General features: G+C 50.4%; 1 protein-coding gene across 1 annotated transcript; it reads right to left on the bottom strand.

Annotated features, from left to right (window-relative positions):
- Window positions 1-11,256: 11,256 nt before the first annotated feature.
- Window positions 11,257-14,722, bottom strand: LOC138363758 (uncharacterized). Its single transcript, XM_069323150.1, has 4 exons — window positions 14,658-14,722; window positions 13,421-13,578; window positions 12,626-13,162; window positions 11,257-11,696 (listed from the first exon to the last, which is right to left on the bottom strand). The coding sequence occupies exons 1-4, from the start codon at window positions 14,720-14,722 to the stop codon at window positions 11,257-11,259; spliced, it is 1,200 nt and encodes a 399-aa protein (XP_069179251.1).
- Between the last annotated feature and the right edge of the window lie 1,676 nt (window positions 14,723-16,398).

Raw genomic sequence — 16,398 nt, 5'->3', positions numbered from 1 at the left:
CCAGATACCCACACCCACGTACAGACTGGCGAAGCGACTCAACGGCCTGCTGACTCCTTATGTTCCTTGCGCCTTCAGCCTGAAGTCTCCAAAGGAATTTGTGGACTTACTGCGGGGCGCACGGGCCACAGGGATAAGAGCCTCGTTGGACGTAGAATCGCTGTTTACCAACGTACCTGTGGACGAGACAATCGGAATGATAGCCGACAGAGTGTATCGTGATCCAGCCTGTACTCCTCTTGACATGCCAGAAAGTATTCTGAGGAAACTACTCCAAGCTTGTACTAAAGAGGCACCCTTCTTGAGCCCGGATGGGCACATGTATAAGCAAGTAGATGGGGTCGCCATGGGTTCTCCCCTAGGTGTCCTGTTTGCAAACTTCTACATGGGTACCATCGAGCAAAAAGTCTTAGTCGACATGAACTTGAAACCGGCCATATACTGCAGGTATGTTGACGACATTTTTACACAGGTACCTGATGTCAGACATCTGCAGGAGCTGAAGGAGGCATTTGAGCAGAGTTCCGTGCTGCGTTTCACTTACGAGACGGAAAAGGAAGGGAAGCTGCCTTTTCTAGATGTAACAATCATGGAAAAGGGCGGAGGTTTCCACACTGCAGTCTACACTAAGGAAACAAACATAGGAATGTGCCTAAATGCCAACAGCGACTGCCCTGACAGGTACAAGAGGAGTGTTGTTAACGCATACGTCGACCGTGCTCTCAGCCACAGCTCAGAATGGAAGCAAGTCGACGAAGAACTCTGTAGGGTAAGGCAGGTCCTAGTCAATAACGGCTTCTCCAATGGTTTCATCGAAGACATCATAAGAAGGAAAGTGAAAAGCCATGCAACCTCCGAAGAGACAACTAACACAACATCTATACCCCCTATTAGACTATTTTACAGGAACTTCTTTTCCACAGCTCATAAAACGGAGGAAAGGGTCCTGAAAGATATTGTTAATAGAAACGTTATCCCTACAGACAAAAATCAGAGGATACAACTGACGATTTACTATAAAACCAGAAAAACGGCCAGCCTACTCATGAGAAACTCTCCAGACACAAAACAGAACGCTTTAAAAGAGACTAACGTCGTCTATGCCTTCAAATGCCCACTTGGGGACTGTAAGCTCCAAAAAACCCAGTATATAGGCAAGACAACAACATCTCTTTCTAGGCGTTTAACGATGCATAAGCAACAGGGCTCCATTAAGGAACATATAATCTCTTCCCATAACCAAACCATCGCCAGAGAAATCCTAGTAAACAACACAGAAATCATCGATAGATACAGCGATAGCAGGCGGCTTGACGTTTGCGAGGCACTACACATCAAGAAGTCAACACCAGCAATCAACAGCCAATTATTGCACAACTATATTCTACCCACCTCAAGACTCCGCTCCAATATAGAAGCATCAAGAAATATGGACCAATAGGCTTTCTACAAACACTTCTATTCAATACCCATTGTTTGTGTTGTGTTGATACTTTTAATACCCTATTAATATCCCCTCTTGTTCTGTCTTGTGTTAATGCCACATCACCCCTCCCACCTCACTCAAATGTAGATATAAAATCGGAGATACGTAAGTTCTATTCAGTTGTGTATTTGTGAACTAAAGTCTTTGAAAATGTAATAAGTTTTACGAAACGCGCCCGTGTCGCGTCAGACTAGAAATAAAAATGAATTTTGGAGAATTAATTTTTGATTTACCTCCAACAGTGAAGCGTAATGTACGAAAGATTGAGAAAATTCGTGTTAGAATTATTAGTCTTACTTTTTCGGTCATATTTAATAATATATATATATATATATGTCTTTCTTGTAAACATATATTATTAAATATGACCGAAAAAGTAAGATTAATAATTCTAACACGAATTTTCTCAATATTTCTTATGTTTCTTTTCAATGTCGATGGTAATTGAAAAATCAATTCTCCAAAATTAATTTTATTTATAGTCTGACGCGACACCTGAACGCGTTTCGTAATAACTTATTACATTTTCAAAGACTTTAGTTTAAACACACACAACTATAACCTGCAAACACTAAAGAGAGTTCTACTGTGCTATCATTTATTTAAACAGCTTTCATCTTATATACCAGGATTTGGGTGAGGTGATATGTTACAACAGTTTTGGATGAGGTGAATAAAACTTTCAACACAAGATAGAGCAAACTTTCAACACAAGACAGAACACGGTGCAATTGGGTAAAATTTATACCCAATAGCAATTGGGTATAAATTGGGTAAATTAGAGGGAAGAATGGAAATAACTGAAAAGAGCCAATTGGCCAATATTTCTTGATGCTTCTATATTGGTGCGGAATCATGAAGTGGGTAGAATATAGTTGTGCATTAATTGACTGTTGATTGCTGGTGTTGACTTCTTGATGTGTAGTGACTCGCAGATGTCAAGCCACCTGCTATCGCTGAATCTATTGATGATTTTTGTGTTGTTTGTTAAGACTTCTCTGGTGATGGTCTGGTTGTGGGAAGAGATTATATGTTCCTTAATGGAGTTCTTTGAGGCTTACAGTCCCCAAGTGGGCATTTGAAGGCAGAGACGACGTTGGTCTCTTTTAACGCGTTCTGCTTTGTGTCTGGAGAGTTTCTCATGAGTAGGTTGGCCGTTTTTTTGGTTTTGTAGCAAATCGTCAATTGTATCTTCTGATTTTTGTCTGTAGGGATAACGTTCCTATTAACAATATCTTTCAGGACCCTTTCCTCCATTTTATGAGCTGTGGAAAAGAAGTTCCTGTTAAATAGTCTAATAGGGGGTACAGGTGTTGTGTTAGTTGTCTCTTCTGAGGTTGCATGGCGTTTCACTTTTCTTCTTATGATGTCTTCAACGAAACCATTGGAGAAGCCGTTGTTTACTAGGACTTGTCTTACCCTGGAGAGTTCTTCATCGACTTGCTTCCATCCTGAGCTGTGGCTGAGAGCACAGTCGACATAAGCGACAACACTCCTCTTGGACCTGTCTGGGCAGTCACTGTTGGCATTGTGGCACATTCCTATGTTTGTTTCCTTAGTGTAGACTGCAGTGTGGAAACCTCCGCTCCTTTCCATGACTGTTACATCTAGAAACGGCAGCTTCCCATCCTACTCCATCTCGTAAGTAAAACGCAACACAGAATTCCGCTCAAATGCCTCTTTCAGCTCCTGCAGATGTCTGACATCAGGTACCTGTGTAAAAATGTCGTCAACATACCTGCAGTATATGGCCGGTTTCAAGTTCATGTCGACTAAGACTTTTTGCTCGATGGTACCCATGTGGAAGTTCGTAAACAGGACACCTAGGGGAGAACTCATGGTGACCCCATCTAATTGCTTATACATGTGCCCATCCGGGCTCAAGAAGGGTGCCTCTTTAGTACAAGCTTGGAGTAGTTTCCTTATAATGTTTTCTGGTATGTCAAGAGGAGTACAGGCTGGATCACGATACACTCTGTCCGCTATCATCCCGATTGTTTCATCCACAGGTACGTTGGTAAACAGTGATTCTACGTCCAATGAGGCTCTTACCCCTGCGGCCCTTGTTCCCCGCAGTAAGTCAACAAATTCCTTTGGAGACTTCAGGCTGAAGGCGCAAGGGACATAAGGGGTCAGCAGGCCGTTTAGTCGCTTTGCCAGTCTTTACGTGGGTGTGGGTATCTGGCTGGTGATTGGCCGAAGTAGGTTTCCTGGTTTGTGTGTCTTGATTTTTCCATACGCATATCCAGGTTTGTATTCCCCAATAACCTTTGGCAGGTGGAGTCCGGATTTCTTGACGTTCACAGTTTCGATCAATCTGTTAACCTTTGCTTTGAATTCGGCTGTAGTGTCCTTCGTTACCCTTTGGAATTTAGTTTGGTCAGAGAGCATGAGATTCATTTTCGCCAGATATTCGTCTTTTTTAAGAATGACGTATATTGGCGACTTTCCTCCTTCTGCAATAAGTTCTGGTGGATCCGCATATTCCAGGATTGGTCTGACATATGTGGTATATAATTTTCTGAAAGATTCCTTACACAAGTTTCTGAAGGCCGTTCTTATGTTAGCCAACCTGGCATATGCTGCTGATGTTATCCTCTTGATTTGAGCTTCAAGGGACAAGTATGGCGTGATATCAACCACCAGGTCTTTCTCTCTCTCTGACTCTTGAAGTATTTCATCTCCCAAATGATACCTTGTATCTCGTCTCCTGCTTCCTTCCTCTATCTTCATTACATTACATTTGCTTGGGTTAAACTCTAACTGCCATTTGTTCGACCATTCCTGTAGCTTGTCCAGGTCTTCTTGAAGCCTCAAGCTGTCCTCCTCTGTCTTAATCCTTCTCATAATTTTGGCGTCGTCAGCAAACATTGAGAGGAATGAGTCTATACCCTCCGGGAGATCATTTACGTATATCTGAAACAGGATAGGTCCAAGTACAGAGCCCTGTGGGACTCCACTGGTGACTTCACGTTATTTTGAGGTCTCACCCCTCTAACTCTCTGCTTCCTATTGCTTAGGTACTCCCTTATCCATTGGAGCACCCTACCAGTTGCTCCTGCCTGTTTCTCCAGCTTATGCATTAACCTTTTATGGGATACTGTGTCAAAGGCTTTCCGACAGTTCAAAAAAATGCAGTCCGCCCATCCTTCTCTTTCTTGCTTAATCTTTGTCACCTGATCGTAGAATTCTATCAGGCCTGTAAGGCAAGATTTACCCTCCCTGAACCCGTGTTGATGGATTGTCACGAAGTCTCCTCTCTCCAGATGTGATACTAGATTTTTTCTCACAATCTTCTCCATCACCTTGCATGGTATACAATTTAAGGACACTGGCCTGTAGTTCAGTGCCTCTTGTCTGTCATCCCTTTTTGTATATGGACTACATTAGCAGTCGTCCATATTTCTGGTAGGTCTCCCGTTTCCAGTGACCTACTATACAATATGGATAGTGGCAAGCAAAGTGCTCCTGCACACTCTTTCAATACCAATGGTGAGATTCCGTCCGTCCCAACAGCTTTTCTCACATCCAGCTTCAATAGTTGCTTCTTGACCTCATCTCTTGTAGTTTCGAACCTATCCAAGGTCACCTGGTTTGCTGCCACCTCCCCTAGCGCCGTGACATCTCCCTGTTCTATTGTAAAGACCTCCTGTAACATTTTGTTGAGTTCTTCACACACCTCTTTGTCATTCTCTGTGTACCTGTCCTCGCCCACCCTAAGTTTCATTATCTGTTCCTTCACTGTTGTCTTCCTCCTGATGTGATTGTGTAGTAGCTTTGGGTCGGTCTTCGCTTTATTAGCTACATCATTTTCATACCTTTTCTCAGTTACTCTTCTCACACTAACATACTCGTTCCTGGTTCTCTGGTATCTCTCTTTGCTTTCTGGTGTTCTGTTATTACGGAAGTTCCTCCATGCCCTTTTGTTCAGCTCCTTTGCTTTCATACATTCCCTATTAAACCACGGATTCTTCCTTTGCTTCTCTGTTTTTTCCTGTCGGGCTGGGACAAACCTGCTTACAGCCTCTTGACATTTTTGGGTGACATAGTCCATCATGTCTTGTACGGACTTGGTTCCGAGTTCTGTGTCCCAATGTATATCCCATAGGAATTTATTCATCTCCTCATAGTTTCCCTTTCAGTACGCCAGCCGTTTGTTTCCCAGTTCTTTTTTGGGGGTGATAATTCCTAGCTGAACCAGGTACTCAAAGCTCAATACACTATGATCACCCATTCCCAAAGGGTCTTCCAACTTAACTTCCCTTATATCCGACTCATTTAGGGTAAATATCAGATCAAGCAAGACTGGTTCATCCCTTCCTCTCATTCTTGTCGGTCCCTTGACGTGTTGACTTAGAAAGTTTCTTGTTGTCACATCCAGCAGCTTAGCTCTCTATGTGTCTGGGCCTCCATGTGGGTCTCTGTTCCCCCAATCTATCTTCCCATGGTTGAAGTCTCCCATAGTTAGTAGTCTGGATCCGTTCCTGCTAGCCACAGAAGCTGCTCTCTCTCAAGTTGTTATATTGATGGTGGCCAAGTTGTTTCTATCATATTCCTGTCTGGGTCTTCTGTCATTTGGTGGGGGGTTATATATGACTACTACTATAATTTTCTGTCCTCCAGTTGCTATGGTGCCTGATATGTAGTCACTGAAACCTTCATAGTTCTGAATTACCATCTCTTCGAAACTCCAACCTTCTCTTAGTAACAAAGCTACACCACCTCCTCCTCTCCCTTCTCTCTCTTTCCTCACTACATAGTAGCCCTGTGGAAACACTGCGTTTGTTATGATTTTCGTTAGCTTTGTTTCTGCGAGTGCTTTTATGTCTGGATTTTCTTCTAGTGCCCATTCTCCGAGTTCACTTGTTTTATTTGTAATCCCATCTATGTTAGTGTAGAATTGTCATCGCCTTGAAGCTCACTTTCTTCTGTTAATTTTCTTGTCCCTTTCTTGGCGAGCATTCTGCTGGTGTGGGAAGCTGTTCCGTTGGTGAGAAGATCTGTGAGGTGGTTTGCAGGGTCTCAGAGGATTTTGGGGTGGGGGGTGGGGGTGCAAGGGAAGGGGGGACAGGTAGGGTGTGGGTTAAGGAGATACCGTTTCACTTTCCTTCTTATAATGTCTTCGACGAAACCATTGGAGAAGCCGTTGTTGACTAGGACCTGCCTTACCCTACAGAGTTCTTCGTCGACTTGCTTCCATTCTGAGCTGTGGCTGAGGGCACGGTCGACATAAGCGTTAACAACACTCCTCTTGTTCTTGTCTGGGCAGTCACTGATGGCATTAAGGCCCATTCCTATGTTTGTTTCCTTAGTGTAGACTGCAGTGTGGAAAACTCCGCTCGTTTCCATGACTGTTGCATCTAGAAAGGGCAGCTTCCCATCCTTCTCCATCTCGTAAGTGAAACGCAACACAGAATTCTGCTCAAATGCCTCCTTCAGCTCCTGCAGATGTCTGACATCAGGTACCTGTGTAAAAATGTCGTCAACATACCTGCAGTATATGGACGGTTTCAAGTTCATGTCGACTAAGACTTTTTGCTCGATGGTACCCATGTAGAAGTTTGCAAACAGGACACCTAGGGGAGAACCCATTGCAGTGTGGAAACCTCCGCCCTTTTCCATGACTGTTACGAAGATGTAACAGTCATGGAAAAGGGCGGAGGTTTCCACACTGCAGTCTACACTAAGGAAACAAACATAGGAATATGCCTAAATGCCAACAGCGACTGCCCAGAGAGGTACAAGAGGAGTGTTGTTAACGCATATGTCGACCGTGCTCTCAGCCACAGCTCAGAATGGAAGCAAGTCGACGAAGAACTCTGTAGGGTAAGGCAGGTCCTAGTCAATAACGGCTTCTCCAATGGTTTCGTCGAAGACATCATAAGAAGGAAAGTGAAAAGCCATGCAACCTCTGAAGAGACAACTAACACAACACCTATACCCCCTATTAGACTATTTTACAGGAACTTCTTTTCCACAGCTCATAAAACGGAGGAAAGGGTCCTGAAAGATATTGTTAATAGAAACGTTATCCCTACAGACAAAAATCAGAGGATACAACTGACGATTTACTATAAAACCAGAAAAACGGCCAGCCTACTCATGAGAAACTCTCCAGACACAAAACAGAACGCTTTAAAAGAGACTAACGTCGTCTATGCCTTCAAATGCCCTCTTGGGGACTGTAAGCTCCAAAAAACCCAGTATATAGGCAAGACAACAACATCTCTTTCTAGGCGTTTAACGATGGATAAGCAACAGGGCTCCATTAAGGAACATATAATCTCTTCCCACAACCAAACCATCGCCAGAGAAATCCTAGTAAACAACACAGAAATCATCTGTGATTTAGCCAAGATTTAAAACTTGAATAAGCCAAGTTTTCACGAATTAATATATTTTCTCTATTTTTTTTCTTATGAAATGATAAAGCTACCCATTTCATTAGGTATGAGGTCAATTTTTTTTTATTGGAGTTAAAATTAACGTAGATATATGACCGAACCTAACCAACCCTACCTAACCTAACCTAACCTATCTCTATAGGTTAGGTTAGGTTAGGTAGCCAAAAAAGTTAGGTTAGGTTAGGTTAGGTAGGTTAGGTAGTCGAAAAGCAATTAATTCATGAAAACTTGGCTTATTAGGCAAATCGGGCCTTGCATAGTAGGCTCAGAAGTGAGTTCTGGCTACTAGGTACGACATATATATATATATATATATATATATATATATATATATATATATATATATATATATATATATATATATATATATATATATATATATATATATATATATATATATATATATATATATATATATATGGGGGACCACCTCTGGTGCAATTATAGGGACCCACAGCCTCAGAGAAGGGAACACAGAGCATTCAGGGAAAAACTTGCCATTTAACTCTGAATACGTAAGAGTGTTAGCTTCTCCTACCACCCCCCTTTTTTTTTTTTGGTGTACACTTTATTATGCAAGGTTATACAGTTACATATTTGATTTTATACAAAAAATGAACATTAAGAGGACACACAAAAAAGTTCGCTTCCTAGAGGCTGTATATTTCCTCGAACTCCTCCGACGCCGGGCAGGAACCGAGGATGCAGCGAGCATTCCCCCTCTGGATTGCGACACTGAGTCGCTGAAAGAGAAAACTTGCTGCTCTAGGGTCTCTTGTGGTGTCAATGAGCTTGGAACCAAGATCCTTAAGAAACCTTCTTGCACTCTCTCCTCATGGGCCTAGGGTCTCAGACCCTATTGGAACGAAGTTGTACCGATGATCTATATGCCTGTACTTGGCTGACTTGTCTCTTTCTCTGCGTGTCGCCGCGGCTCCTGCTGTGCCGGCAGAGAGGTTGATGTATGTGGTTGCCAGGGTGGATACACAAGTATAGTCCCATGCCAACTGTCTGCCACCCTTCCACGGTCGCAGTGTGATTCCGTCTGGTCGGCCGGCAAAGCTAACAGAGTCACGGTTCAGTAAGTTGCGGGGCTCTCTCTCCGCTGGACACTGAGCAGAGGCAAGGCTTCTTTTAATGATGTCATTGACTTCGTCGTGTCTAGTGTGCCAACCACCAGATTTTCCACAGTGCAGGCCATGCAGTCCATATTCGTCAGCATCTGCCTCGCCGCAAATACACCTATGAACAGTGTGGATAGGGGCAGCAAGACGGAGAGCGACTGCAATACGGAGCTCCTGCGGATCAAGACATGTGCCTGTCGCAGACATAGGGACTGCCAAAAGGAAGTCCCCTGCATGGGGAGCCTGCACAGCTGTGAGGCGTGCACGATCACTGGGGGTTGTTGCTGCCTCCAGCAAAGCTGTGGCTTCTTTGTCTACAATGGGGCTGTCCCAATTGGATTGTTTCTTGGCTTTCGGCATGGCTGGTCTGAGTGCTGGGTCTGCAATGGCACCCCATTTTGTGTCGCATTCCGTGTAGTGGGGGTCCTGTATCCCCGCTACATCACTCAGGGTGTCAGGTAGAATTTCCTTAACCAGGTCATCTGATGCTGAGGAGGAAGACAGGAAGGCTGGGACAGCAATTTGGGTAGCCGTGCGGACACCCAAGCCACCGAGCCTAACAGGAAGAGTGGCTTGTTTCCACTGGCATTCATTGAGGGAGAGGTTAACAACTTTTTCCAGCATGGTCTTCAGTAAGAGGTCATACTCTTCAAGCTTTTGGCTGTCGTAAGATGGAGCGCACCTCAGAAAGTAGGTTAGCCTCGGAAGGGATAGGCATTTGGTGAGGAGATAAAAAGCATCGTGGGCATCGATGTCACCTATTCTGTCTTCCATCCTCCTAAGGTCTGCGATTTTCTTGTCAAGGATCTCCTCAATGGCGTTAGACCCGAGGGGGGCTCCAAGGAGGGTGCTGTTCTTGGCCCTAATGACATGGGCTCCAGGCAAGGCAGACCTTATTCTAGCTACGATGGTAACAGGGGCATAGGGTGAAAGAAACTCTGCCCATTGTTTCTCGCCGGCGCCCGGGATTGAACCCTTGACCAGAGGATCACGTGTCCTGCCTGCTGTCCGCTCGGCCGGCCGGCTCCATGTATGTGTGTGTGTGCATGTGTGTGCGTGAGAGTGTAGTGTGATGTTTTCACCAGAGCTGCAGGTCGGGTGAGTGAATTCGCTATTTCACGTTAAGTACCACTCTCATTTTGCAATAAAATTAGGTAATAGTACAGCAAGGCTCGCGGGAAAACGAGTAGAAGGAGGAGGAAGAGAAGAAGAAGGAGGAGAAGGAGGAGGAGAAGGAAGGGAAGGAGGAGGAGAAGGAAGGGAAGGAGGAGGAGAAGGAGGAGGAGGAGGAGGAAGAGAAGGAGGAGAAAGAATAGGAGAAGGAAGAGAAGGAGGAAAAGGAGAAGCAGGAGGCGGAGGAAGAGAAGAAGGAGGATTAAGAGGAGCAGGAGGACAAGGAAGTTAGATACTGGTGAGAGAAGCAGCTCTATGTTAGCTTCAGCCAACATATAGAGTATTTAACTACAATCACGAAGCCCCCGAATGTTTCAACCCTAAATTTTCCCCACTCTGATTTCGTGGAGAATTTCTTAGATATTTTAAAACCAAATTGCTGACTAGTATTATATCATTAGCACGGCTGTCGTTCCTCTTATTTTCTCTAGCTTAGGTTATGTTCAGCCAAGTTAGTCTAGGTTAGGTTGGGTGAGGCTAGTTTAGGATAGGTTAGATTCGGTTAGGTTAGGTTAGATTAGATGAAGCTAATTTAGGCTAGGTTAGATTCGGTTAGGTTGGGTGCCGCTAGTTTAGGATAAGTTAGATTCGGTTGGGTTGGATTAGGTTGGGTGCGGCTAGTTTAGGATAGGTTAGATTAGGTTGAGTTAGGTTATATTAGGTGAGGCTAGTTTAGGCTAGGTTAGATTCGGTTGGGTTGGATTAAGTTGGGTACGGCTAGTTTAGGACAGGTAAGATTCGGTTGGGTTAGGTTAGGTTTATATTTAAGATCTGCGATGACGTAGAGGTGGATACACACGTCTGTCAGGTACGACCTAGAGGTTCCGTGTCTTGGGAGAAGGGTTTAAGTCGTCGTCCGTGGCGAGGTTACGATGCCGGGTCGTTGGCGCGTGCTACCGGGGTCGTTGGCGCGTGCTTCCAGGGTCGTTGGCGCGTGCTTCCGGGGTCGTTGGCGCGTGCTTCCGGGGTCGTTGGCGCGTGCTTCCGGGGTCGTTGGCGCGTGCTTCCGGGGTCGTTGGCGCGTGCTTCCGGGGTCGTTGGCGCGTGCTTCCGGGGTCGTTGGCGCGTGCTACCGGGGCCGTTGGCGCGTGCTACCGGGGCCGTTGGCGCGTGCTACCGGGGTCGTTGGCGCGTGCTTCCGGGGTCGTTGGCGCGTGCTTCCGGGGTCGTTGGCGCGTGCTTCCGGGGTCGTTGGCGCGTGCTTCCGGGGTCGTTGGCGCGTGCTTCCGGGGTCGTTGGCGCGTGCTTCCGGGGTCGTTGGCGCGTGCTTCCGGGGTCGTTGGCGCGTGCTTCCGGGGTCGTTGGCGCGTGCTACCGGGGTCGTTGGCGCGTGCTTCCGGGGTCGTTGGCGCGTGCTACCGGGGTCGTTGGCGCGTGCTACCGGGGTCGTTGGCGCGTGCTTCCGGGGTCGTTGGCGCGTGCTTCCGGGGTCGTTGGCGCGTGCTTCCGGGGTCGTTGGTGCGTGCTTCCGGGGTCGTTGGCGCGTGCTTCCGGGGTCGTTGGCGCGTGCTACCGGGGTCGTTGGCGCGTGCTACCGGGGTCGTTGGCGCGTGCTTCCGGGGTCGTTGGCGCGTGCTTCCGGGGTCGTTGGCGCGTGCTTCCGGGGTCGTTGGCGCGTGCTTCCGGGGTCGTTGGCGCGTGCTTCCGGGGTCGTTGGCGCGTGCTTCCGGGGTCGTTGGCGCGTGCTTCCGGGGTCGTTGGTGCGTGCTACCGGGGCCGTTGGCGCGTGCTACCGGGGCCGTTGGTGCGTGCTACCGGGGTCGTTGGCGCGTGCTTCCGGGGTCGTTGGCGCGTTCTTCCGGGGTCGTTGGCGCGTGCTTCCGGGGTCGTTGGCGCGTGCTTCCGGGGTCGTTGGCGCGTGCTTCCGGGGTCGTTGGCGCGTGCTACTGGGGTCGTTGGCGCGTGCTACCGGGGTCGTTGGCGCGTGCTTCCGGGGTCGTTGGCGCGTGCTACCGGGGTCGTTGGCGCGTGCTACCGGGGTCGTTGGCGCGTGCTTCCGGGGTCGTTGGCGCGTGCTTCCGGGGTCGTTGGCGCGTGCTACCGGGGTCGTTGGTGCGTGCTTCCGGGGTCGTTGGCGCGTGCTTCCGGGGTCGTTGGCGCGTGCTTCCGGGGTCGTTGCCGCGTGCTACCGGGGTCGTTGGCGCGTGCTACCGGGGTCGTTGGCGCGTGCTTCCGGGGTCGTTGGCGCGTGCTACCGGGGTCGTTGGCGCGTGCTACCGGGGTCGTTGGCGCGTGCTTCCGGGGTCGTTGGCGCGTGCTTCCGGGGTCGTTGGCGCGTGCTACCGGGGTCGTTGGCGCGTGCTTCCGGGGTCGTTGGCGCGTGCTTCCGGGGTCGTTGGCGCGTGCTTCCAGGGTCGTTGCCGCGTGCTACCGGGGTCGTTGTTGGCTTACGCCACGGACCATTGCTGTTGTTGTTACGATGGGATTTGGTAACTAACTTTTCCCGTCGAGAGTTTCTCTTACCTTGAGGTTAGTTTGTCCACATGTGCCGCCTGGAGTGTCCTCCGAGCCGCCTGCAGTGTCCTCCGAGCCGCCTGGAGTGTCTTCCGAGCCGCCTGGAGTGTCCTCCGAGCCGCCTGGAGTGTCCTCCGAGCCGCCTGGAGTGTCCTCCGTGCCGCCTGGAGTGTCCTCCGAGCCGCCTGGAGTGTCCTCCGAGCCGCCTGGAGTGTCCTCCGAGCCGCCTGGAGTGTCCTCCGAGCCGCCTGGAGTGTCCTCCGAGCCGCCTGGAGTGTCCTCCGAGCCGCCTGGAGTGTCCTCCGAGCCGCCTGGAGTGTCCTCCGAGCCGCCTGGAGTGTCCTCCGAGCCGCCTGGAGTGTCCTCCGAGCCGCCTGGAGTGTCCTCCGAGCCGCCTGGAGTGTCCTCCGAGCCGCCTGGAGTGTCCTCCGAGCCGCCTGGAGTGTCCTCCGAGCCGCCTGGAGTGTCCTCCGAGCCGCCTGGAGTGTCCTCCGAGCCGCCTGGAGTGTCCTCCGAGCCACCTGGAGTGTCCTCCGAGCCGCCTTAAATGTCCTCCAAGCCGCCTGGAGTGTCCTCCATCAATCAATCAATCAGTTCCGTTGACGAGTCTCATCATGGTTGACGACCTTCATATGGGAGACCATTAGGGGTGTGTGTGGAGGTCTGTGTGTGTGTGTTGGTGGTTGAATAAACTAACTAATTCCCACGTGTTCTCATTGGCATCAACCCATAACTAATAGATGCCATGTTACAGCGTCATCAAGCTGGGCGCCACCTACATGGAGTGGATTGATGCCATGTTACAGCGTCATCAAGCTGGGCCCGCCACCTACATGGAGTGGATTGATGCCATGTTACAGCGTCATCAAGCTGGGCCCGCCACCTACATGGAGTGGATTGATGCCATGTTACAGCGTCATCAAGCTGGGCCCGCCACCTACATGCAGTGGATTGTAAATTTGCATGTCAATCAACGCAGCTTGCACGCCGGCTCTTTGATCCCTTGCATGATGAACAAAGAACACATGGTACGAGTCATCACTCGTCTTACGCTACTCCAAGACTGTATTAGTTACTCACATCTCTGTGAGAGGAGAGCTCTGTGGGCTTTAGCACTGGGGTGAGAGCTCTGTGGGCTCTAGCACTGGGGGTGAGAGCTCTGTGGGCTCTAGCACTGGGGTGAGAGCTCTGTGGGCTCTAGCACTGGGGTGAGAGCTCTGTGGGCTCTAGCACTGGGGTGAGAGCTCTGTGGGCTCTAGCACTGGGGTGAGAGCTCTGTGGGCTTTAGCACTGGGGTGAGAGCTCTGTGGGCTCTAGCACTGGGGGTGAGAGCTCTGTGGGCTCTAGCACTGGGGTGAGAGCTCTGTGGGCTCTAGCACTGGGAGGAGAGCTCTGTGGGCTCTAGCACTGGGGTGAGAGCTCTGTGGGCTCTAGCACTGGGGTGAGAGCTCTGTGGGCTCTAGCACTGGGGTGAGAGGTCTGTGGGCTCTAGCACTGGGGTGAGAGCCCTGTGGGCTCTAGCACTGGGGTGAGAGCCCTGTGTGCTCTAGCACTGGGCTGAGAGCTCTGTGGGCTCTAGCACTGGGGTGAGAGCCCTGTGGGCTCTAGCACTGGGGTGAGAGCCCTGTGGGCTCTAGCACTAGGGTGGAAGCTCTGTGGGCTCTAGCACTGGGGTTGATAGCTCTGTGGGCTCTAGCACTTGGCTGAGAGCTCTGTGGGCTCTAGCACTGGGGTGAGAGTTCTGTGGGCTCTAGCACTGGGGTGAGAGCTCTGTGGGCTCTAGCACTGGGGTGAGATCTCTGTGGGCTCTAGCACTGGGGTGAGAGCTCTGTGGGCTCTCAAACTGAGATGGGAGATCTGCGGGCTCTCAAATTGAGATGAGAGTTCTGCGGGCTCTCACTTTGGCATGAGAGCTCTGCGGGCTCTCACATTGGGATGAGAGCTCTGTGGGCTCTCACATTGGGACGAGAGCTCTGTGGGCTCTCACATTGGGATGAGAGCTTTGCGGGCTCTCACATTGGGATGAGAGCTCTGCGGGCTCTCACATTTGGAGAGATGTTAGGACCATGATCTCTCGTCATGGCCTGGCCAGACCCTCAGCAGCCCTGGCCAGACCCTCAGCAGCCCTGGCCAGAAAAGGAGCTAGGAAGGGCCTCAGCAGCCCTGGCCAGAAAGGGACCAAGGAAGGACCTCAGCAGCCCTAGCCAGAAAGGGACCAAGGAAGTACCTCAGCAGCCCTGGCCAGAAAGGGACCAAGGAAGGACCTCAGCAGCCCTGGTCAGAAAGGGACCAACGAAGGGCCTCAGCAGCCCTGGCCAGAAAGGGACCAAGGAAGGACCTCAGCAGCCCTGGTCAGAAAGGGACCAAGGAAGTACCTCTGCAGCCCTGGTCAGAAAGGGACCAAGGAAGGATCTCAGCAGCCCTGGTCAGATAGGGACCAAGGAAGGACCTCAGCAGCCCTGGTCAGAAAGGGACCAAGGAAGGACCTCAGCAGCCCTGGCCAGAAAGGGACCAAGGAAGGGCCTCAGCAGCCCTAGCCAGAAAGGGACCAAGGAAGGACCTCAGCAGCCCTGGCCAGAAAGGGACCAAGGAAGGACCTCAGCAGCCCTGGTCAGAAAGGGAGCTAGGAAGGGCCTCAGCAGCCCTAGCCAGAAAGGGACCAAGGAAGGACCTCAGCAGCCCTAGCCAGAAAGGGACCAAGGAAGGGCCTCAGCAGCCCTGGTCAGAAAGGGACCAAGGAAGGACCTCAGCAGCCCTGGCCAGAAAGGGAGCTAGGAAGGACCTCAGCAGCCCTGGCCAGAAAGGGACCAAGGAAGGACCTCAGCAGCCCTGGTCAGAAAGGGAGCTAGGAAGGGCCTCAGCAGCCCTAGCCAGAAAGGGACCAAGGAAGGACCTCAGCAGCCCTAGCCAGAAAGGGACCAAGGAAGGGCCTCAGCAGCCCTGGTCAGAAAGGGACCAAGGAAGGACCTCAGCAGCCCTGGTCAGAAAGGGACCAAGGAAGGACCTCAGCAGCCCTGGCCAGAAAGGGACCAAGGAAGGACCTCAGCATCCCTGGCCAGAAAGGGACCAAGGAAGGACCTCAGCAGCCCTGGTCAGAAAGGGAGCTAGGAAGGACCTCAGCAGCCCTGGTCAGAAAGGGAGCTAGGAAGGGCCTCAGCAGCCCTGGCCAGAAAGGGACCAAGGAAGTACCTCAGCAGCCCTGGCCAGAAAGGGAGCTAGGAAGGACCTCAGCAGCCCTGGTCAGAAAGGGAGCTAGGAAGGGCCTCAGCAGCCCTGGCCAGAAAGGGACCAACGAAGGACCTCAGCAGCCCTGGTCAGAAAGGGAGCTAGGAAGGACCTCAGCAGCCCTGGTCAGAAAGGGACCAAGGAAGGGCCTCAGCAGCCCTGGCCAGAAAGGGAGCTAGGAAGGACCTCAGCAGCCCTAGCCAGAAAGGGACCAAGGAAGGACCTCAGCAGCCCTGGTCAGAAAGGGACCAAGGAAGGACCTCAGCAGCCCTGGCCAGAAAGGGACCAAGGAAGGACCTCAGCAGCCCTGGCCAGAAAGGGACCAAGGAAGTACCTCAGCAGCCCTGGTCAGAAAGGGACCAAGGAAGTACCTCAGCAGCCCTGGTCAGAAAGGGACCAAGGAAGTACCTCAGCAGCCCTGGTCAGAAAGGGAGCTAGGAAGGGCCTCAGCAGCCCTGGCCAGAAAGGGACCAAGGAAGTACCTCAGCAGGCCTGGCCAGAAAGGGACCAAGGAAGGACCTCAGCAGCCCTG

Source organism: Procambarus clarkii, chromosome 11 (genome assembly GCF_040958095.1).
Source record: "Procambarus clarkii isolate CNS0578487 chromosome 11, FALCON_Pclarkii_2.0, whole genome shotgun sequence".
NCBI lineage: Eukaryota > Metazoa > Arthropoda > Malacostraca > Decapoda > Cambaridae > Procambarus > Procambarus clarkii.
This window is presented reverse-complemented; position numbering and strand designations above follow the sequence as displayed.